Raw genomic sequence first — 21,710 nt, forward strand, 5'->3', positions numbered from 1 at the left:
ACTAAGCTGCAAAAAAATGATCAGAACTAGCTGATTTTTTTCCAGTCGCATTCCAGCCCTTGCGGTCCCCATTCCTGTCTCCCCTCTCGGCCGCGGGGCCTCGCCAGGAGCGCAGGGAAGCTGCCCTGCTGCAGGCAGGTGAGATGCAGTGGCAGCTGAATTGCCCCTGGGGGCAGGACTTCCCCATGGCTCTCATCTTTGCCTGGCCATAGAAAAAGGAGCCTTGAGGCTATTTGCAGTCAAAGTCTTTCTTAACATGATGCTCGCGTGGCCGTGGTGGGCTGAGTCCCTTCGTCTCTTTTTCCGCACCCCAAGGAGGAAGGGATCAGAGGTTGAACTGATGCTCCAGCTGTTTTCATAAGGAATTTAGCATCAATATGGGAATGGCTCTTCTGTTTCAGACCATCTTAGAATTATGTTTGATGCCTGGCTTATGCGCTTCATTTGCTTTGGGCTCCTGCAGTCCCAGAGGTGCAGGATTGCAGCTGTGCTGCAGCTTCAGGACCATCATGGATCTTGGACATGCTCTTCGTGTTTTGTAACTGAGCACTGTGAGATGGATGGTGCTAGATTTCCCCCTGCAAAGCAAATAGCTCAGATTATATAAAAATTATTTATTGTATTTCTCTGTGTGTTGTTTTTCTCTGCTGAAGAGCACCGCAGTCCTACAGACAGGCATTTCATAAATTTTCCTCTTTTTATTAACACTAAATCAGTATCCAAGGAGGTTTGCACATGGAAGTGTATCTCTAAGGAGACATTTCTCCTTTTGCAGCCTTAACTGATTCACTAACAGAATCCCATTAGGAGTTCAGTTCAAAGAGTTGTTGTCTTCAGAAGGTTTGAAATAAAAGCAGATTTGGTCTCCTGACTTTCTGGGGTATGTGCAAGAAGGCTGCTTCTTGCAATATCTAGTGGTCAACTGAGAGTTGATTTAAAAAGTAGGATGAACTTTGTCATAAGTATTTGAAATACTTTAGTGTACGGATGCTGACAACCAGTCCATTTACTGTTAAAATTACAGAATTGCCAGTTTAGCTATTTTGGAGTTAGCTGTGGTTATTCACTGTTGTGCTGCATGATTAAGAACTTGAATCAGTGAGTAAAAAGACTTTCTGCTCATTGCTAGGATTTTGCTGTTGGATTATTGCTTATTTTTGGTGATCCCAGAAGAACAGAGGCTATAAAAGTTCAGATGGAAATTCTCTAGCATCTTGGTTTCTAACCTGGCTGCATGCTAGTACCTCTGACTGCTGATGTAGGTTATGCAGGCAAGCAACAGCATAGCAGAATTTTAACCAAGAGTTTGGCCTGAAACTGGAGCAAAAATGCATCTGCATTTTCCCCTATTTGAGCTTTAACTGAACACTTCCAAGAGCAGCGATACACTTGTAAAGTCTATTGGTCTGCCATGACATTTTCAAGGTTTTTCTTCTCTAATCACTTTAAAAGCGTTTCTATGATTTTTTTTTTTTTTTTGCTTCTGTGTGGGCAGTGCAAACGTAACCTCTTTTTCTGCTGGCTAAATAGCCCCCTGCATTAAAGGCTGGAGGGGGGCACAGGGAAAACGGCAGTCTCCTTTCCCGAGACATGCAAGCTGCTGTACACCTAGTCAGGGAAGGACTTCAGGCATCGCACGGGTTACCCTCTTTCCCCAGCTCGTGTCGAATAGCCTTTCTGACCGTCGCCAGCACTCCAGTGGCCGCGAGGGATTTGGCGTGCAGTGGCTCGCTGAAGCAAGCGCAGCTCTAACCACAAGGCTGCCCTGAACTCTGCTGTCCCGGGGCCGCCCCCAGCCTCGCTCCCCAGGCTCCTCGTGGCGAAACCAGCCGCGGAGCCCCTGGAAGCTGATGTGATGAAAGCATTTTAGAGCAATCGAATGAAATGTCGGTTGAATGCCAGCAGCAGGGGTTTCTGTCATGATTAATGACATATTTAGGTATTTCATTTTGCAGGAGCTACCTGAAACACAATTCACATCTAAGAGCTGTTTTTCAGATGTGCTTTAATAAATTAATGTTAATGGTGGTTATTTAATTATTCTCAACAAATTGGTTACAACTACTGCAGGGTTATGTTTGGATTGAACACATTACGAAGACTTTTAAAAAGCTCCTATGCTAAAAAGGACTGTGTTTAGAGCTTTGCACATTACCTTTCTGATACAATACGATCTAAAAGAGGAAGGGTTGAAATGACCTGTAATTTGTTGAATGCAAAGACTACTCAAATGTAAAGCTTTTGAAGCTGATATTAAATGAGTATCCATCCTAATAATAGGTTGTATCTTATTGCTATTAGAAATAGTGAACTCGAGTAAATGAAGTTAACGTTTTACGTTTTTTCTGTTGTCTAGCACCTAGGGGCATGTTGTCTAGCATCTTAAGTAGGACTGATAAAGGTGTTGCAGGAAAAGGGAGAAATGATATTAATCATTTTCAGACCTCTTTTAACCACCAGTTTTAAGGTCTATTGTGCATTCCGCAACCCTGTGTGCACCACGATTAAAGCTGAGTTTATTTCTGCTGAAAGTCCTGCTCCTGTGCTAAGGGGGCTCCATCGCTGTCGGTTGTTCTGGTCTTCCTGCCCCCATGCCAGGATTGCACCGAAGTGCAGGGAAACCTGGGAGAAAGCTGCCAGCAAGGCAGATTGCTTTTGCGCTGGGCTCCTACGAAGCATTCAAGCAGCTTAAAGCGAGGAGGTTCACCAAAGGACAGAAGCTAAAGGAACCTCTTCCCTAAAGGACAGAAACATAATGTTATGATTTTTGCTTTTAAAACAGAACCGTGGTTGATCAGTTATTTGCTCCAAGGCACTGTTTTCTGCAAATTGACTGCAACAGAGTAGGATATTGTATTTTCTGCGCTCAGCACAGCAAGGATGAATATCTGGAGCAGGGGAGATTCAAAGATGGAAAGGAAGCAGGTGCAGGTGGGAGCTGGTGGTTAACTGGAGGGCTGCCCTGTGCTCCCCTAAGGACTGACACTGGCAGGAACTGGAAGCTTTAGTTTTCCTGCAGGTTGGGAGCAAGCAGGGATATGTCAGGGGCCTGGAAAAACTGTGCAATGAAGTGGACAAAAGCAAAGCTTTGGGTTGAAATGTTTGCAGCTTTTACAGAAAGCAGAAGTGCTAATGATAACACAGTTTTCCGTTAAGCCTGATGCATTGTATTAAGGAGTGACTGGCTGTTTTTTTTTTTTTTTCCTGAGCATTAAGCCACAGAACAGGATGTGGATTTTTGACATTGCTGAGGCAATGCAGAGAATGACTGGAATAAAAATAAAATTAGGTTAAATTCAGCTGTTGCTAATCTCTCTGCCGTACAGCGACTTATTTTTTGCTGACCTTTAACATTTTTTAGGTTTTGATGCATGAGTGGGATTGTTACTGTCTGGGAAGTGCGTAGTCCCTGTTAACATTATCTTTTCCCTACATTTGTGTCTGCATGTTTTGTTGCTCAGCTCTTCCTGTTTCCCAGTATTAAGGAATGGGACTGTGTAGCTACCCATGTGCTTTGGTCTATGTCTGACATGCCTTCTGCACTGGCTTTGAGCTGGCATAACAGTGCTATAAAAGACTGTGCAAAGCAATGTCATTTATGAAGAACTCGGTCCTTTCAGCCATGGGGACTTGGATTTGACTTTGTGCAAACCTTGTGAATAAACCCCAGTACTGCCGCTGTGAGTACCGTCTAGTAAGGTTCCTACAGATTGCAATTTTGTGTTGTGTCAGACCTCTTCAGTTTGGAAAAGGAAATGCAGCTGCACATGAAGAACCTTTGAGTCAGGTTTGGGAGCCAGCAGTGCTGCTCCGCGTTGCTCCGCATGTTGGCACATCGGCACGTAGCCGTGCCCCTGCCTCTCACTCAGCCAAAAATGCATCATCATATATATTTATTTTTTTTAAGTATACATTGCTCATGTTTTATTTTGCCAAAGGCTTTGCTGCTGCAGGACCATCTCCACTGCTCAGGTGCCCACCCAGTGCTGGTGCTGCCAAGCGAGAGGACAAACCCAGCTCAGCTGTAAGCTCCCTTTCCCATGGGCTGGGGTATTTACTGTACCCAACTCTCTCCTGAAATCCTGAAAAAATCATCAGGTTAAAGTGTCTTTTGCCACGGTGGGAAATATTAAACTGCTACTGAATAAGCTTATATAAAAATACAGAACCTGATAAGCCTGAACGGAAGTTGGACCTTTTCAGTTTTCCTGATAAATGCCTGTGTGAGGGCTATACAATCGCTTCCCGGGCTGCTTTGCCAAACATTTTGTTTTAAAAAGCTTGGTTTTCTGCTTATCTAGGAAGGCAGAGAATTCACATGTACACTTGCGCAGGGGAGGCTTTTGGATGCTGCTGTGATTGGGCCAGGCGTGCAAGGAGGCAACGTGAGGAGGGTGGAAATAAGGTTTCGAAGAGTATCCGACCCCTGTTAATGAGGGTTGGCATTGAGCTGCTGGCCCGTCCTGCCTCTCGTTTCTCCCAAGGTCACTCTCACTTTGCCATATGGGTTACACTTTTGTCACCATTGCTGTCTGTACCAGCTCCTGCTTGCTAATAGCCCATCAGCCTGTTGAGGGTGGGTCGAGGAATGAGTGAGTTGAGATCCAGGCCTGGGCATCGCAAACTGTATGGTAGAGAAGGAGCAGGACCATAGCATAGAAATAAAATAATGAAGACTATATAGATGCTGCCCAAACAGTCTTCCCTCTTCTCTCCACCTGCCAAGGCATATCAGTAACTGAGAGGACCTCGAGGAGAGTGAAATGAAATCGGGTATTCTTCTAGTGGAAAAGGTTAATCAAATAGCTGGGCCTTTTCTTTTGCTGGCAGTGTGCCCTATGCCCCATACCCGGGTGGCCTGTATTTTACATGCTCACTCTCCGTGTGGGTGGGAGCGGTGCTGGGTGTCTAGCGGTGGCTGTGGCTGCGTGTCGCTGGCCACCTCTCCGCGAGCGGCTCGCTGGGTGCCGGTGGTTGCTCTGCCTCGGCGCTGGGCTGACGTCCTTGCTCTCTTGCTCCCCAGCAGCGAGACCTGAACCCCGAGGAGAATGGGCAAGCAGAACAGCAAGCTGCGCCCCGAGGTACTGCAGGACCTGCGGGAGAACACCGAGTTCACGGACCACGAGCTGCAAGAGTGGTACAAGGGCTTCCTCAAAGATTGCCCCACGGGGCACTTGACTGTGGAAGAGTTCAAAAAAATATACGCCAATTTTTTCCCCTACGGCGACGCCTCGAAGTTCGCGGAGCATGTGTTCCGCACATTCGACACCAACGGCGACGGGACGATTGACTTTAGGGAATTTATCATCGCTCTGAGCGTCACCTCTCGGGGCAAGCTGGAGCAGAAGCTGAAGTGGGCCTTCAGTATGTACGACCTGGATGGCAATGGGTACATCAGCCGCGGGGAAATGCTAGAAATAGTGCAGGTGAGGCGTGGTCTTTATTTTCAAATTTGTGTTGCTGTGACCTCTTATTCCTCAGGCATCTGAAGCTGGAGGCGCCTGCCGTGAATAACTGGGTGCCTCTTGCCAACAGCTGGTGCTGGAGAACAGCTGCTGTTGCCGGGCAGAAGGAGGGCTCCCGGCAACGGGTTCCCAAGGGGGCTCCTGAGGGCACCATCCCAAAGGGGCACTTCGGAAAGGTGATTTAACCCGCAAGGTGCAAATGAATAAAGGGTCCAAGAGATAGATGCGTCTCTGTAGAAATGGACCTGAGCCAAAATCTTGTGGCTCTCCCTGGGGACTTTTTTCATGTGGTTTTGACAGTATCAGAAATACCTACATGCAAATTTTACTGACCTGATTAATCCCCAACTTAATACCACAGACTTTGAAATTTCAAATCTGAGTCAACAGGAGCTCAGAACACAAAAAGTGAAAGACGGTCCCTCCAGCTCATGGATGCCTGGGGGCGCTGCCTTACAGCTTGTGTCACTCGAGCTGCGTCGGCGAACGGGGGAGGCGTGCCGAAGCAAGCCGTTTGCCCCATGGGGTCCCGGCCCTGCCGAGCTCCTGCTGGACATGCCCACCGGTGGTTTGGCCTCCGACGTGGGCTGCTTGCCATCCCGACCATAGCTGATGTGTAGCCAAACCACAGCTATGTTCAGCATCTCCAAAGCACTTTGATAGGCATTGTGAAAAATGTCACGCGCTTAGAGAGCAGACTGGTTGTCAGTCCTCGGAGCTGAGCAGCGATAATTTAGTAAGAGAATTAGGATTGCAGGTGTGGGACCTCTCCAGTGGATGAAAAGGTGTTGTCTTTATTCATATTCCTGTAAGTCTGGAAATGTGTTTCCTTACCCCTCCACAAAGAACCCCCCCCCCATTCATATATATTCATATTTGCATGTAGTGCATGCGCCCACACATATGTATACCTGTGTGTATGATAACAGCCAACCAAAGAGATGATTACTTAACCCAGTTGCAGAAAACAGACTTACACGCAGGTGTCTTAACTTCTGTATTTTAGCTCAATCCCACTTGTACATTAATTTAAATCCTGACTTTCTGTTAAACTGACCCAGTGGTGGGGGTGTTTCTCTGAAGTGCAAATGAATACAGAAAAGAAAACTAAAAAAAAGCTGGAGATTGAAATCCCTGTTTGTTTTGGTTTATTAAGTCCTGCAGCTGCCTGCCAGGGTCATCTGCCCTTTTTATTGCTACAGGCTTAAATTCCTTTTCTGAGTCCTGACGCTTTATAGCTTGGGTTGTGTTTTTGCTCTATCTCTTTTTTTATTACTCAGGCAATCTACAAAATGGTTTCATCGGTAATGAAAATGCCAGAAGACGAATCCACTCCAGAGAAGCGAACAGACAAGATCTTCAGACAAATGGACACAAACAATGATGGTATGACTCCACCAGCACCCCTCTGTAGGCCTTCGAAATAAAGGTTTTCCAGCCTGGCACGAGCAGGAGCTGGTGGCAGTATTTTGGGGCAGGAGACAGGCAAGGGGCTTTCCCGGCCAGCGTCTCTGGGCTCGGTGTGCTCTCACTGAGCTCCTCCAGTCCGTAGCAGAAGAGGGTGAAGAGGTGCTGGCTGAGAGGCTTTTTTAGGCAGTAAAGACAGAAGAGAGAGGATGGCAAGGGGAAGGGACTGCCAAGGCACGGCTAGGTTGTCAGAGGAGCAGGAAAGCCATGGGGAAAGGATGAAGAGGCAGAGAGGGGGAAAGGAAGAAAAACCGCACGAGCATAGGGCTGTAGGCGAGGATGAGGAGGTGCTGGGAGGAAGATGCCCACTGCAGCTCTTCGTGTCAGACCCTTGGCCCCCAGCTTCAAAGGGGATTGAGTGGGGAGCGGAGAGGCTCGGCCAGGCAGGAGCAGGGGGACAGTGCTCCCGTCCCTCTCTTCCTGCCTGCTGCGGCCCCGCGCTCCCAGGACACTGAGCCTGGTTCCTCCGTGGGAAAACACCCCGTGCTGCCCTGTGGCAGCGGCGTGGGCAGCTGGCGGCACGCTGTCCCCCGTCACCGTGGGCTGCCGGGCCGGCTCGGCACCCCGCTTGCCTTGGCGGTTTGAGCACACGGCATGTGGCCATGGTCTCATGAGAGCAGCCGGCCACGCGACGCCGCTCGGGAGGTGCGCGGGGCGGCTAGCAGGCGTCCTGGCTCTGCTCGTCCGCTCCCCGCCCTCGGCCCCTCCAATACACCTGGGCTTTCCTGCGGCTGCTGTTCCCGTCCACCCGCCATTTCGCTGGTGAATCATCCTCTGCAAAGGCTCTTTGGCGATTCCCGCGGGTGCGATGTTCCTCGGCTTGTTTTCTCCGCCAGCGCGGCACACCACGAGCAAAGTTTCACTCCCCTCCGCCCTCGCCGGGGTTGCAGCCCGGAGCTGGCGAGCCAGTGCTGCGCTGGGGCAGGGCAGCCCCTCGGCTCGCCCTGGGCCTCTGCCAAAGCCTTGCGTCACCACGGAGCCGACCGGGCGGCTTGGGGACCTCCAAAAACAAACCCTTGGGGTCCGTAATACTCGCTGCCTGCTGCCAGTCTTGTGTGCGGATACCCAGGGTGTGTGTGCAGACGTGCACGGTTGCATCCAGTCTTGCAGTCTTCACTCCTTTGCGATCTACACCTCGGGGGGAGGTAATAGCTCCCGAGCCCGTTATAGAGCCCCGTCATATATACTACCTGACAGCGTACCCATAACTACCCCTCCGCCTTAGCCGGCTCATTTCCTGAGGATTGAAACATGCAGACAAAATTGAGCAATTTCCTCTCGCCATCAGCCTGCCAAGACATTTCCCCATGTCCTATTAGAGGTGGAGTTTTCCCTTGGAATTATCCCGCTCGGTGGCCCAAGGTGGGAGAATCACTGCTGGCCCATGACAGCCGGGGGGACTTCACTTGGCAGCGTGAATGTTTGATAATGCAGGGAGCGACTGGGCTAGAAATTCAGAGCTCTTTCCTGCTGAAAAAGGGGATATTTTCAGCGAGAGTGAGGATTTAGTTGAGTCTATCTGATCTATGCTGAGATATGCAGACTTGTAAAAATATGACCTTATGTATAGAAGAATTTAGAAGAATTTTATGGCTGCATTTTGGCATCTGCTACCACAGCCGTAGGGTAAATTCCTGGCCTTGCTGATGTCCTTGAGTGTTTTACCTTTGTCTTCAGCAAGACCAGCACTTCATCCCCTGATTTTGTATGTGGAGAGCCATAACATAATGTGATTCTGCAGAAAAAAAATTTCTTTAAAGTGTCATATGCAGATGTGCAACAGAGCAGTGATTGCAAATCCTGCCATATAACAACCTCCATCTGTTGCACTTCATAACTGAAACAGTGCCATCCTGTTCCCAGTAAAATACCACCCCTGCAAGCTGTGCGTTGCTAAATAACACAATGCGCACGCTGAGGCGTGCAATAGACTGAGGCTTGGAAAGGCTCCCCCGTGAGCTGGGCTCACTCCCCCGCCAGGCAGTCCAGTGGGATGGAGAAAGATATCCTGTACATGTGCTCTTGATGGCTTGAAATGTTTCTTGTTCATCATTTGACTGTTGGACATTGCTAGCAGATCTTGATTTGTGCTTTTCTTTGAAGTATTGCAAGGAAAGGGGAAAACTAATAAACTTCCTAAGCGTTACAAGTACTCCTTCCAGACTAACAAAAACTTAGGAAAACACTTTATTTGGAAGCATTAGCTGAAAAACCTGGAACGAGGGTAGAAGTGTACCATCTGTTTTTGAGCTTCTGTGTGTTTCTACAAGATGGACATGTACTCACTTTTCCACACTTGACCTGATTTGGGTGCTGGACACTGAGTCCAGTCCTTTCCCCTGTTCCTGCAGGAGGCTGAGACCATCTCAATGTGGATTATTAAAAACCCTCTAGTAAAAAACAATGCGATGAATTTGTGCCTCCCCGTGTCCTAGGGCATGGCTGGGAGCAGGAGCAGCTGGGAGACCACCAGGCTGCCCTCTCAGAGAGGCAGCAGTTCCTGCCTCCTACATCTCATCTGAAACACAGGAAGAGTTTGGGGAGTGAGGGCCTGCATTTCTAGGAGTAAATGGTATGACCAGGCAGCTAGCAAGCACTGGTGACAACTACTCCCAGCCCGGCCAAGCCTTCCTCATGCTTTGGGCTTGTGTAGTATCATTGCACACGCGCTATTTAAGCGAAGTCCCCAAGGAAGAATCGCCCCAGGGTGTCACAGAGCCGGGGCTGCGGGAATGCAGCCTCCAGCGCCAGCTCTCGCCCCGGCGGAGCTCCCCTCTCCCTTGCCCTCTGCTGGGAGGCTGCGTTTCTCACCTGCAGCGGGGGAAATCTTTGCAAATCGTTCAGGAAAATTGTGGCATTTCTCCTGCATATTATTATGGCTTATTTCTGAATGTGCGTGACTGTGTGTAATGTGTCTTGAGGGGAAGGGCTGGAGGCGCCGTTCCGTTCAGGACAGCGAACAGAAGTGTTAGTGGAGTTAGTGGAGGCGGAGTTCAGCTTTGGGCTCGAGGCAGCCTTTGGGCACGGGGCTGGTCCCTCGTCAAGGGGGACGGGTCTGGGAGGCAGCTGGGGCCTTCCTGCCGTGCCATGCTGTGCCACGCCGCTGGACCGTCGCAGCCACGGCTCGGGGGCGGTTGTTCCTCACCGCCGCTCCTCCAGGGACTCACCGGTCAGAGCCACAGATTTATATCCAGTGCGTCCCAGCCAGCAAATCCAGCCGAAAGCAAAGATTTGTAAACCAGAAACATGCCCGAGTAAGGTGTGGGAAAGCACGGCTTGTCCAAGGTTGGCTTTTCGGTCTGCCCTGTGCAGCGTCCCCGTCCTGTACAGCCAGCAGGTCCCACAAATGGACTGTAAGTGCAGGAGGAACCGTCGCTGCTCAACCTTAAATGCCACAACAAGCCATCACAGTGCCAAGTGAAGAGATTTGGGATGTTTAGATCTAAAATGTCATATAATATGGACATCATTTTCAGAGCATGCATGTAGTCAGGTGCCATACCTCGTATTAATGTTTTGCTGCAATTTGTGTAATTTGGTTCAAGGCAAAAACTGAGAAATGATATTAGAGCAGTTGTTTTTTAATTTGATAATGTCTTTTAAAATAAAAAATATCATTTATTATGCTAGATTCTTCTACCGAAAAAGAATGCATCTGGGCTTAAGGGCTGGAGAAGGATTTGACTGCAGTGCGTTGCACTGTACATCCCCCCCACATGCATTTGCAATAGATTAAATATACATATATTGCTTAACCTTCTTTGAGTAGGGCTTTTTTTTTAAGCTACAGCGGTGGTGGCAGCATGAATGACTCTTTTTTTTCTCTCTTTTGTTTTTCCTCCCTTCAAGGTAAACTGTCCCTGGAAGAGTTTATTAAAGGTGCCAAGAGCGATCCCTCTATCGTGCGATTGTTACAATGTGACCCGAGCAGCGCAAGCCAATTCTGATTAAACTGGACAGTTTGCAAAGAGAATACCGGCTTGTCGTTCAAGCTTTGCTCGCAAATGGATGCCTTCTCAGTCATTCCTCAACAGTTAGCAGATAAGATCCCATTGCCAGGTTGTGTGTGTCCGAGTGAAACGGCCCTCGCTCCTCTCACTAACAAACACCAGTGCAACTCTCCTTTGGCAGCTCCATTTCTGCTTCCCCGTAATGTTATGATTCACTCTACACATGTAACGTTAATTGAAAGGTATGTTTACATGCAGATACAAAGAGTTCAAATTGCTGGTGACATACCACTTTGCTTAGTCTGTAAGAAAGATGACGTTCTAGTAGTCCCGAGGAGATGCTAGGTAGGACTTTTATCCAACATAGCAGATGGTAGATATAATTTATTTTGCTTCAGAAATGACTATGTAAAAAATGTGGACTGAATGGAGTAGAAAGTTCAAAAAAAAAAAAGGAAAAAAAAAAAGCAGCTTTCCTGGGCATGGTTCCAATTTTCTTTTTGAGGAAAATTGCTTGCACTTATCTAATGGTCTTTACTTTCTTTTAATATATATATAAATTATATATATATGGTGAAGTAAAATTTTAAATATTTAGGTCATCTATTTAAGGCATAAAATAGAATCCAAGCTTCGTTTCTTCTAGTTGTCTGTGATTTATTCAAATCTTGGAGATTGTTTTTTGTGATATTTATGCATTAGCAAATTGCTGTTCAAAAAGAAATGCATGACTAGCAGTTTGTGGATATTTCACTCTGTTTAATTACTGAATGCAAATATTTGTTCATTTTTACTGTTGATTGTTCCAGCATTACTGTATTAACAAAAGACCTGAAAGGAGTAATCCTAATTTTGTATTTCTCAGTGGAGTCCTACTTTCTGGTGGTTGCTGCGTTAAATGGCTTTTGAGTGAAATGAGGTGATGTGACTCGCACTGCTGTCCTCAACTTTGCTACACCTCCTACCTTTTGCTGTCAATATGTTAATAGTCTTGTGCATTCCAGTGTTATTTAATATCTGCCTAATGCCAAGAAATAATAATTGAAATAAAAGACTACTTTTCTTGTCAACACCTGTCTTGTTTTAACCTGTGCAACAAATTTGTATAATCCCATATGTGGCTGAAGGATGAGACCAGCTCCCATGTCCTTGTTTTGGCCAAGATATGTTTCCTTATAAGTTTGCTTCTTCCTGGGGATCCCGCTGCGCTAAAGCCAGGAAACTTAGAGGTATTAGGATGCGGGGTATCGGGAGCCCTTCTCCATAGCGGTTTGGTCCTTTGGTCCTCTTTGCTCTCCTTTGGCTCGATGCTGCATCTCCCACCTCTCCCCAACAGCCCTTGAGTACCACAGCCTTTTTATTCAAAGGGAAACATACCTTGTTCCTGCCTGTACAAATAGATGCCTTGTCCCTAGGCACGTGCTGTAGGAATAATGTTTGACCCCCAGTGGCACAGAAAGTGGTTTCCCCCACGTTCGTCAAGCCTGCAAGCAGCTGCTGAAGTCTGTCCTTTTTGCAAAATACTGAAGTATCAACAAATGCTTAGGCATTAACTTAGTTTTAAGCAGGTAATTAAGGGATTTTTGCTATGCAGGATAACCTGCTAAATCACAGCACTAGTTAGGTGTCAGCACTTACTGCTTAAAAAAAAAAAGAGAGAAGACGCATGCAGAATCCAAGTGCAGGTGCATTGTTAGGTCAAACTCAGGCTACAATACAGACTCATGTCAGCGCTGCCAGGCAGAGAAGTGTTTTCATTGTCTTTTTTCTAGAAATTCAAATTTGAGCTATTAAACCAACATTGCTTTCAACTGCAACACCCTGCTGATGAGCAAAACCCTGAAAGTGAAGTTAATCAGAAATCTGTTTGCTTTCCCTGGGCAAGCCAAGCAAAAAAAAAAAACAACCCCAAAGTAATACAAAAAAATGTTCCATAGTTGCTTGTTTATGGTCTATTTCTAGCCTATTTATGTTCATTTTGTCTGCAGGAAAATGCTGCAGAATTAAAATTGCTGCAGATGCTTTTACACAAATGGTACTTTTTGCATGGACTAGGTAGTTGGTTATTCAGATGAACGAGGTCACTGGTCCTACAGCAGCAGTAAATTTGCCTCTGTGGACTTAGATGTGTTTCTGTATGTGGAGGAACGTGCAAAAACATCTCTGACCTTGAGGCAGGACGGTGCCTCCGAGAGGGACCACAATGTTCGAACATGTGGCTTGTTTGTGGGATCTTAAAATGAGTCAGTTATATTTTTAGTCAAACGTTGCACAATATCCTTTTTTTAGGTACCAAGGATCTAAAAACTGTTTTGGTTTCGCATTCTAAAATGCCATCGGTTCTTCCCTCATCATTTGTCTGCTTTTATAAAAGTCATCCTTTTTTCACCTTTTCCTGCTATCTCACCTCTACTGCTTTCCAAGCTTCTGTCTTTGGTGAATGGCCAGTTTGAGTAACCGTTCAAAAAGCCAAAACTCTTCTTCTTAAAAAAAAAAAACAAAACTCATTACAAAAAGCTCATTATGACTTTGTTTTCAGTGAAACAAAATGACAGAGTTTGCGTTTTCTTGGCCAAAAATTCCCATTTCTTTGACTTCAGACTTTTTGCTCTGAAGTATGCCGGCGTTTCTTGGGCGGAAAGCTCGCTGTCCTCCGTGGGGCTAGTCCAGCAGGCTGACAAGCCACCGGCTGGTGCCATTCAGACTGGGGCTGGGTCCTGACTGCCTCGTTGTACATTTCCTCTCTTCTGCCTTTCTCGCTGCCTTCTGAGACTTTCCGGTTCTGCGTTCGATATTTTGGGCTTCGTCTTCCTGTCACCCACTAGTTCCCCAATTTTGCCCTTGTGGCAAAGGCAGCCAGCGGTGTCCTGGGCTGCATTAGGAAGAGCACTGCCGGCTGGTCGAGGGAGGTGATCCTTGCCCTCAGGCCTGGGGAGGCCAGAGCTGGAGTGCTGGCTCCAGTGCTGGGCTCCCCAGGGCAAGAGAGGTGGGGAGCTCCTGCAGCGAGTGCAGCAAAGGGCTGCTCAGATGACGAAGGCACCGGAGCGTCTCTCAGAGGAGGAAAGGCTGAGAGCGCTGGGCCTCTTCAGCCTGGGGAAGAGAAGACTGACAGGGGCTGCAGCTTCCCGAGAAGGGCCAATGCCTTTGGCGACTTGCAACGGCACCCTCTGCTTTGGCTTCCGTGTGGGAGAGAGCCCCGGCTCCCACGGAGGGGGCCTCTTCTGCAGTTGCAGCCTGCCAGCACGCTCCTTCTCACAGTCACGGCTCCCGTCAGGCCCGGTCCTCTCCTGCCCCTTTCCTCGCTGGCCTGGGAACAGCTACCCCCGGGAAACAGCCCGCCTGCCATGCCCGGGGGCTCCTTTTCCCATCAGCCGCTTCTGCAGTAGCAGCAGCACCTCTTGGCAACTCCTCTGCCACCCGACTGCTACCTGCTGCTCCCTGGGGGCGGCCCCGGATTCCCGGACAGAGAGGCGTTTCTTCCCCAAATCTCGCTTGCCCTCCCTGACAACAGCAAGAGCAGCGATGCCGCTGCTCAGTGCCTTCCCCTCCGGCTACGTAGCTCTGCCAGGGCATTCAAGCAGAGCCGCCGTACCAGCCGAAGGGTCTAGAAGGAGCTGTGAGACGTGCAGTGCCGGCGGGTTGGAAAGAGACACAAGGAGCCGTCAAACAGAGCTGCGGAAAAGCGCTTTATTGTTGTCAAGGTACGGGGCAGTCCAGCCAAAGGGCCCCTGCTCCTGCTCCGAGGCTCCCCTGAGCCCTACACGGGGAGCTGGGTGCTAACCAAAGACCGCTGCCGACAGCAGCCAAAGCTGTTTGCTTCCTTTCCTTGTTTTCTCTCTTTCCTTGTTTTCTCTTTCCTTGCTTTTCTTTCCTTGTTATTCTTCCTTTGTCCCTTTCCCATTTCCCTTTCCCCTTCTTCTTGCCTTTTTTTCTTCTGTTTTTTTCTCCCCTTTTTTCAGTTGTTTCCTTTTTTCTTTCTTCTTCTTTCTTCTTCTCCTTTTGTTTCCTTTGCTTGTTTTCCTTTCCTGATTTCTTCTTTTTCCTTTCCTTTTTTCTTACCCTTTCCCTTTCTTGCTTCCTGTTGCTTTTTTCCTTCCTTTTCCCTTGCCTTTCTTTCTTTTTCCTCCTTCTTTTCCTTTCCTTGTTTTTGTTTCCTTTTTCTTTTTCCTTTCTTCTTTCCTTCTTCCTCTCCTTTTTTCACCTTTTCTTCTTTCCTACCCTTTCTTTCCTCTTTCTTCCCTTTCTTTCTGTCTTTTCTTCCTGGTTGTCCTTTGCTTTTCTTGCCTTGTCTGTCTTCCCTGCTTTTTTCTTTTCCTCTCCCCTTTCACCTTGCCTTTCTTTCTGTCTTCTTCTTCTTTCTGGGTTGCCTTTCGCTTTCTCTCCTTTTAGCTTTCCCTGGTTTTCTTTCCTTTCCACTTTCCTTTGTTCTTTCCTTCTTTCTTGTCCTGTTTGTCTCTCCCTCATGTTCTGGCCCTTTTCTTTCCTTACTTCTCTTTCCTTTTTCTTTCTGTTTTGCTCTCCTTTTCCCTTTCCTCTTTTTCTGTCCATGTCTTTGCTTTTTGCTTTTTCTCTCCTTTCTTTTCTTTCCTCTTTCCTTTCCTTTTTCTTCCATTTTTGCCTTTCCCCTTTCCTTTTCTGTCCTTCCTTTCTTCCTTTCCTTTTTTATTTCCTTTTTCCTTTCTTCTTTCTGTCCTTCTCCTTCCTTTTCTTCTTTCCCCATTTTTCTCTCCTGACATTTCTGCCCTTTTTGCTCCCCTCTTGTCGTTGCTTCTTTCTTCCCATTTTCTCTCCTTAGATAGCTTTCCTTTTTTCTTACCTTCCTTTCTTGCCTTGCTTTTTCCTTCTTGTTTTCCTTTCCTTGCTTTTCTTCCCTTGTTCTTGCGCTCCTGTTTTGCTTCCCCCTTTTCACTTTCCCTTTTTGCTTTCCTTTGTTCTCTTCCCTTTTTCTCTTCCCCTTTTTCTTTCCTTGTCTTTCATTCGCTTCCTTTTGTTTTTCTTCATTTCTTTGCTTGCTTGCTTGCTTTCCCCGTTTTCTCCCTTGTCTTTCTTCACTTGTGTTTTCCTTTCCTTGGGTTTTCCTTTCCTTGGCTTGCTTTACTCTGTTTTCTTTACCTCTTTTCCTTTCCTTTTCTCCTTTCCTTTCTTCTCTCCTTTTTCCTCTCGCTCCTTTTTTTCATTCCTTTCTTTTCTTTGCTTTCCTTTTTTTAACCAATGAGCGGCAGGCGTAGCTCATTCAAATAGGAATCTACAATGTTTCCTTGCAGGTTTTAGCATTGTGACAAGGTGATAAGGACGCTGCCACGGGCTTTTTCTCTCCTTCCTTGTTTTTTCTTTCCTTGTCTTTCTTTCCTTTTTTCCTTCCTTTTTTGCCCTTCCCCTCTTTTCCATTTTGCTTTCCTTATTTCTCTTCTTTCTTTCATTCTTTCTTTCCTTTTTTCTTTCCTTTTCCCTTCCCTTTCTTCACCCTTTTCCCTTTCCTTTTCTTCCCTTTTTTCTTCCCTTGGTCTTCTTTCTTGTTTTTTTTCTTCACTATTTTCTTTTTTCTTTTTCTTTTCCTTTATCATTTTCTCCTTCTTTTTCTCTTTCCTTTCTTCTTTGCTTCTTTCTTCCCTTTTTCCTTTACTTGCTTTTCCATTCCTGTTTCTTTCCTGTTTTGTTCCTTTTTTCAGTGCTTCTTCCTTCCTTTTTTTCTCTCCTGATATTGCTTTCCTTTTTTCTTACCTTTCTCTCTTTCTTTCCTTTCTTTGTCCTTGTTTTCCTCTCCTTCTTTTTCTTTCCCCTCTTAATGCCCTTCTTTTTCCTTCTTCATATGATTTCCTTGTTTTCCTGCCCTTCTTTTTCTTTCCCTGTTCTTGCTCACCTCTTCTGCTTTCCCTTTTCGTTTTCCCCTTTGGCTTTCCTTTCTTCTCTTCCCTTTTTGCTCTTCCCTTTTTTCTTTCCTTTGCTTCCTTTCTTTTTGTTTTTTCTCGTTCTTTTCCCTTTTTCTCCCTTGTCTTTCTTTCCTGCTCTTTCCTTTCCTTTGGGTTTTCTTCACTCTGCAATGAGCGGCAGGTGTAGCTCTTTTGAGCAGGAATCCACCATGGCTCCTTGCAGGTGTTACCATTGTGACAAGGTGATAAGGATGCTGCCAAGGGTTTTTTCTTCATTCCTTCTTTTTCTTTCCTGTTTTTTTCCCCTTGTTTCTGTCACCTTTTTGGTCTTCCTTTTTTCTTTTTTTCCATTCTCCTTTTTGCTGTACATTGTCTTTCCTGCTTCCTTTCTCCTTTAATTTTTTCTCCCTTTCCTTCCTTTTTGTCCTTCTCCTCTTTTCCCATTTTTCTTTCCTTTTCCCTATCTTGTTTTTCTCTCTTGCTTTCCCTTCATTTTTCCCTGTTTTTCTTTCCTAGATACTTCTTTTCTCTTTCCTTTTTCTTACCTTTTTCTTTTTTCCTCCTGTCTTTCTTTTTCCTTTTTCCTTTTTCACTTTCCTGTTTGCTTTCCCTTTTCTCTTCCCTTGTTTTGCTTTCCTTCCTTTTCTTTCCATTTGCCTTTCTTTTTTTCTTTGCTTCTTCCTTCCTTTCCTTTTTCCTTTCCTTGTTTCCCATTTCTGTAGGGAAAGAGGTTTCTTTCTTTTGTTTCCTTGCTCCTTTCCTTTCTTCCTCCATTGTTTACTTTCCTCTTCTCTTTCCACTTTTCTTGGTTTCTTTCTTTTCTCTTTTCTTCCTTCTTCTTCCCTTTTTCTTACTTTCCCACTTTTTCACTTTTTCTTCCCATTTTCCTTTCCTTTTTTCTTTCCTTGTGTTTTTCTGCCCTTGTGCTTTTCTTTTTTGATTCCTTCCTCTTCTTTCCACTGCTTTGCTTTCCATTTCTCCTTACATTGTACTTTCCTCTTATCCTTTCCTCTTTCCTCTTTTCTTCTTTCTTCCATTTCCTCTTTCCTTTTCCTTCCCTTTCCTTTTCCTCTTTTCTCTCCTCTTTTCTTTCCTGTTTCCTCTCCTTTTTTCTTCATCCCGGCTTCTTTCTTTCCCTTTTGGCCCAAACCAGGCCCACGCTGGGCCCTTTCAAACAGCAAGTCACAATGTTTCCTTTCCTTGCAGCTGTCATGTCTTCTTGGCTCATACAAGCTCGCCTGAAGCTCCTCCTGCTTTCACCTCAGCCTGCCCAGCTGTGTAGACTAAAAGCACCTCCCAACAGGCACAGCTTCCTTGATCCCTGCGCACGGTGACCTTGTGGGGCTCTGATGGCTCCCGACCCAGGGCCAGCATGCAAGAGGAATGCTGGCGACTGCTCAGGTGGTTCTCGTGGACCACAAGCCGCGCGAGGGAATGGCAGCAGGTCCCACGCGCATCGTGGAGGGGCCGCGGGAAGTTGGCAAGGCACTGTCCAGGGAGCGCCTGGAGGATGTTTGGGGTGGAGCGCCATGGCAGAATTGGGCAGGCAACATGGCAGGCTGCTTCTGCAGGGCCTCGTGCTCCAAGCGCAGCTCTTGCTGCCCAACAGCAACATTGTCCGCGCTTCTGCTCTGCTTCTGGTGCCTTCTGCTGCCTTCCGAGCGGACCTGGCAGGACAGGGCTGGCTCTGAGTAGCTCCTGTCCATCGTGCTGCGATCGTTTTTCCAAGGAGGCAGCAGTGGAGGGGCAGAGGCGCATGTTGCATATGCCCTGCGCCCGCTGGGGCTTCTCTCGCTGGGCTGCTGCTGCATCTCAGCGGCTGGGGGGCCACATGCAACTTCAGGCTCTGGGCTATGGTTGGCCAAAGCATCTTCCTGAGCAGCACCTGGACGTCCTGTGGGCAGAAGGAGCCTGTTAGCTAGTTCTGAGTGGCCCACTGCAGGGAAAGGGGGCTTCCCGGCGGGACCACGTAGCCCCGGCAGATGGCAAGCTGCAGCCCTAGCCCCTATGGAGGTGAGGAGCAGTTCAGGAGACACAAGTACTCCCGGGGGCAATATCCTGCACGGGGAGAGTGCCGTTCTAGTCTGCAGTGAGCAAAGCTGTGAAGAGCAGAGCTCTACAGAGGTTTAACATCTGGGAGGCCTCGTGTGGAGTGAGCATTGTCACTCTCCACTTCTGGAAAGTGCTGCAGGACAAAAGCACTGCCATGAGCTATTGAACCCTCGGCACCTCTCTGCATTGCCACAGGCATCTTCCCATAGCCAGCTCAAGAACAGGAACCAGCAGCCCTGGGTGGTGCCAGTCCTCAGGGCAGCCTCCTACCTGCAGAGCTGCTGGTGTGCTTGGAAGACTGCTCGGCAGAGGGGCTGCCAGGAAAGGCCATGTCCTCCCCAAATATTGCTGTGCAGTTGTCGATGAGGAACTCCACCAGCACCAGCACACAGAAAGCACGGACATCAGGGCAAGGGGCTGAAAACGGGCTCAACAGTCTTTGCTGTTCCCGACTGACGTTTCTGTCCCCAAAGCTGTAGCTCTGTGGCTGCAGCTGCAGTAAGAGATTTGCCTGTCAGCTTGCGGGTAGCCCAGCGGAGGGGCGCCCTCATGCTCCCAGGTGCTGCTGCTGCTGCTGCTGCAGTTAGCTTTTGCAATGGCCATGGGATGCATGGGCATGGCTCGGCTGTGCCCCGAAGCGGGCAGCTAGCAGGCGAGTTCAACATACCTTGTCGTTCATCTCCTTCTGCATTTCCAGTGCCTGGGCTCAGCAAGTTGGGCCCAACGCAGATGGCCAGGTTTCTGGAGTCCATCCTGTTGGTCTCCGCATTCTGGCTGATGCGGTGGAGCACAGCAAGCAAAGGCTTGAGCAAGAGGCAATTAGCCCGGGACAGTTGGTCAGCCACCCTACGTGAACACAAACAGAAGGCGCCATGACTTCAGGGGGCAGTGGCCGCTGCTTCTTGCTGTGAGCAAGTCTCAAGTAAACTCCCACAAATGGCGCCTCCTCCACAGAGAGCAAGGCCCCTGCTTTCTGTTGCTGCTTTGCACAAGTCCCATCAAGAAACCTCAACGGCAGCTGAGCAGCTGCTTAAGTACCAGATCTGGAACGACAAGATCTTGACTGAAAGGCGGGCGCCTCAGCACAGTGCCTGCTTTTTAGGAGGAGATCGACAGCATGAATAAAGGCGAGGTTGTCAGGAGACGGGCTGGCAGGCTTTGCGAAGGCCTGTGAAAGCCTGGGGCTGTGTTGTGTCGTATCAGCACTAGCAAGCTGACAGAAAGGACAGGTCTTTGCAGGAGCCTCCCCATTGCCAGAGAAGGCCCCGGCCTCTCCCAGACGCTCCAGAATGCTGGCACTGCCTACAACACTTACACTTTCAGTTCTTCAATCTGGTGCTCCTTGCTTGGCTTCTCCAGAGCCAGCATCCACTTCTCATACAGGGCTGCTGACAGGAGCGTGGAGGGGATACTGTGCAGGAAGTCCTGCAAGGCCAAGATACGGAGATGAGGCTTTGACATCAGCCCTGAGCCCAGAGGCAGCATCCCCAGGGGCACTTGGACTCCCGAGGAGGCAGCTTGCTTTGAGCTACCAGCTCTCCAAGGTGCTCATGGCCGCTGGCCGAACAGTGGGCTGCGCGAGTCCCTGTCCCGCTGGCACATGCCTGGCTGAGTGCAAGAACAGCCTATCAGCCTTGAGTCCGCCCCAAAATCTCAGCCTTCCTCCCTGAGGAGGCTTCTGGGCATGAGGAGGAGGAGGAGGAGGAGGAAGTGATTTTCCCATGGGCAGGCAGGAAATGGGTGGCCCAACAAGGGGAACTGAAAGCAGGTGGAAAAGACAGCTGCCAAACTTTCCCCAGCCTGAACAAATGTCATCTGCCTTCAGGAGGCTTTCAGCTCTGAGTGCCTCCTGGGCCCACCTAGGCACTCGAGTGGGCCCCTGCAGGATCGCAATGTCCTCTCACAGCTGCAAGGCAGAAGAATTCACCTTCAAGATGACAGCCAAGAGGTGCACCAGCTCGTTTTCCAGCTCCACGGTCCTTCCTGTGTTGAGGGCCTCCTTCAGGTCCCTGCAAGCTCTCTCGCTGGCAGCTTTGCGGAATATGCCCTCGGTGGCAGGTCCTTCCCTGTACAATATCGCCAGGAGATCCTGCAGGCAAAAGCAAACAGCAGAGTTGCTCGGGTGCAGAAAGGCCCTTTAGGGATGGGACCTGAGCTTCAGGCCTTGCCGGTGAGAAGTGCGTGTGGAGGCAAAGCCCCCCATGGCCTGTCTCCTGAGAGCCACAGCCCGAGCGCTGGGCATGGCTGCGTCGCGCGAGAAGCTGGCTAGCTGCATGGCCAGGCTGGCTTACCTGGACTGCCTGGGGCAGGCTCTCCTCTTCCCCACAAAGCCTTGCCAGAGGCTGCCCAAAGAGAGGGCTCCTGAGGACAGGCTCCGGCTGCCCTGGGCAGTCCCCGCTGGCCAAGGTGCGCCTCCGAGCAAACGGCCACGGGATCAAGCTCTTCCTTGTCGTAGGCCCATCAGCTGCAAGCAAGGGGAAAGCAAAAGGCAGGTTCAAAAGGCAGCAGGAGAGTTGTCTGCGGGCAGTGCCGTGCGCTGCCGACTGAAGAGCAGAGCTGTGTGTGGCAACAGCGACGGCGACCGCGCGGGGGGAACTGGGGCAGAGCCAGGGGCTGGCTTCCTGAGGGAAGCACCAGCTCGGCTGTAGAAGTGTGACCATCCCTCTGAGCACAGCAGCTTTGCTGCTCTTCCCACCTCCTAGTGACTGCTTCCTCTCAGCAAGGGGGAGCACACAGAAATACCGCGGGGTGTCGGACACGGGCAGAGGTTTTTGGCACGGCCGAGGTGCTGGCGGGGGGGCAGCAGGGGCCCCTGCTTTTGAGCCGCTGTCGAGCGCCGTGTGAGAAGGCAGCTGCTCAGCTGCTCTTTCCAGCTCACCAGGCGAGTGGCAAAGCCCGTCCGCAGG

At 48.8% G+C, this 21,710-nt stretch overlaps 2 protein-coding genes across 3 annotated transcripts in view; one reads left to right on the top strand and one right to left on the bottom strand.

Annotated features, from left to right (window-relative positions):
- HPCAL1 (hippocalcin like 1) overlaps window positions 1-11,952 on the top strand; it is a 74,485-nt gene extending 62,533 nt beyond the window's left edge. For both annotated transcript variants that reach the window (XM_067294287.1, XM_013955087.2), the window contains 3 exons: window positions 5,024-5,426; window positions 6,746-6,851; window positions 10,782-11,952. In XM_067294287.1, coding sequence (XP_067150388.1) covers window positions 5,049-5,426; window positions 6,746-6,851; window positions 10,782-10,879 — 582 coding nt within the window. In that variant the 5' untranslated portion in view covers window positions 5,024-5,048 and the 3' untranslated portion in view covers window positions 10,880-11,952. The remainder of the gene's footprint in view (window positions 1-5,023; window positions 5,427-6,745; window positions 6,852-10,781) is intronic.
- A 5,713-nt stretch (window positions 11,953-17,665) lies between these two features.
- On the bottom strand, window positions 17,666-20,187 carry LOC136991692 (uncharacterized). The gene is made up of 3 exons (XM_067294835.1): window positions 20,120-20,187; window positions 19,472-19,650; window positions 17,666-18,646 (listed from the first exon to the last, which is right to left on the bottom strand). The coding sequence occupies exons 1-3, from the start codon at window positions 20,170-20,172 to the stop codon at window positions 18,150-18,152; spliced, it is 729 nt and encodes a 242-aa protein (XP_067150936.1). The 5' UTR covers window positions 20,173-20,187; the 3' UTR covers window positions 17,666-18,149.
- Between the last annotated feature and the right edge of the window lie 1,523 nt (window positions 20,188-21,710).

The sequence above is a fragment of the Apteryx mantelli genome, chromosome 3 (genome assembly GCF_036417845.1).
Source record: "Apteryx mantelli isolate bAptMan1 chromosome 3, bAptMan1.hap1, whole genome shotgun sequence".
Taxonomy (NCBI): Eukaryota; Metazoa; Chordata; class Aves; order Apterygiformes; family Apterygidae; genus Apteryx; species Apteryx mantelli.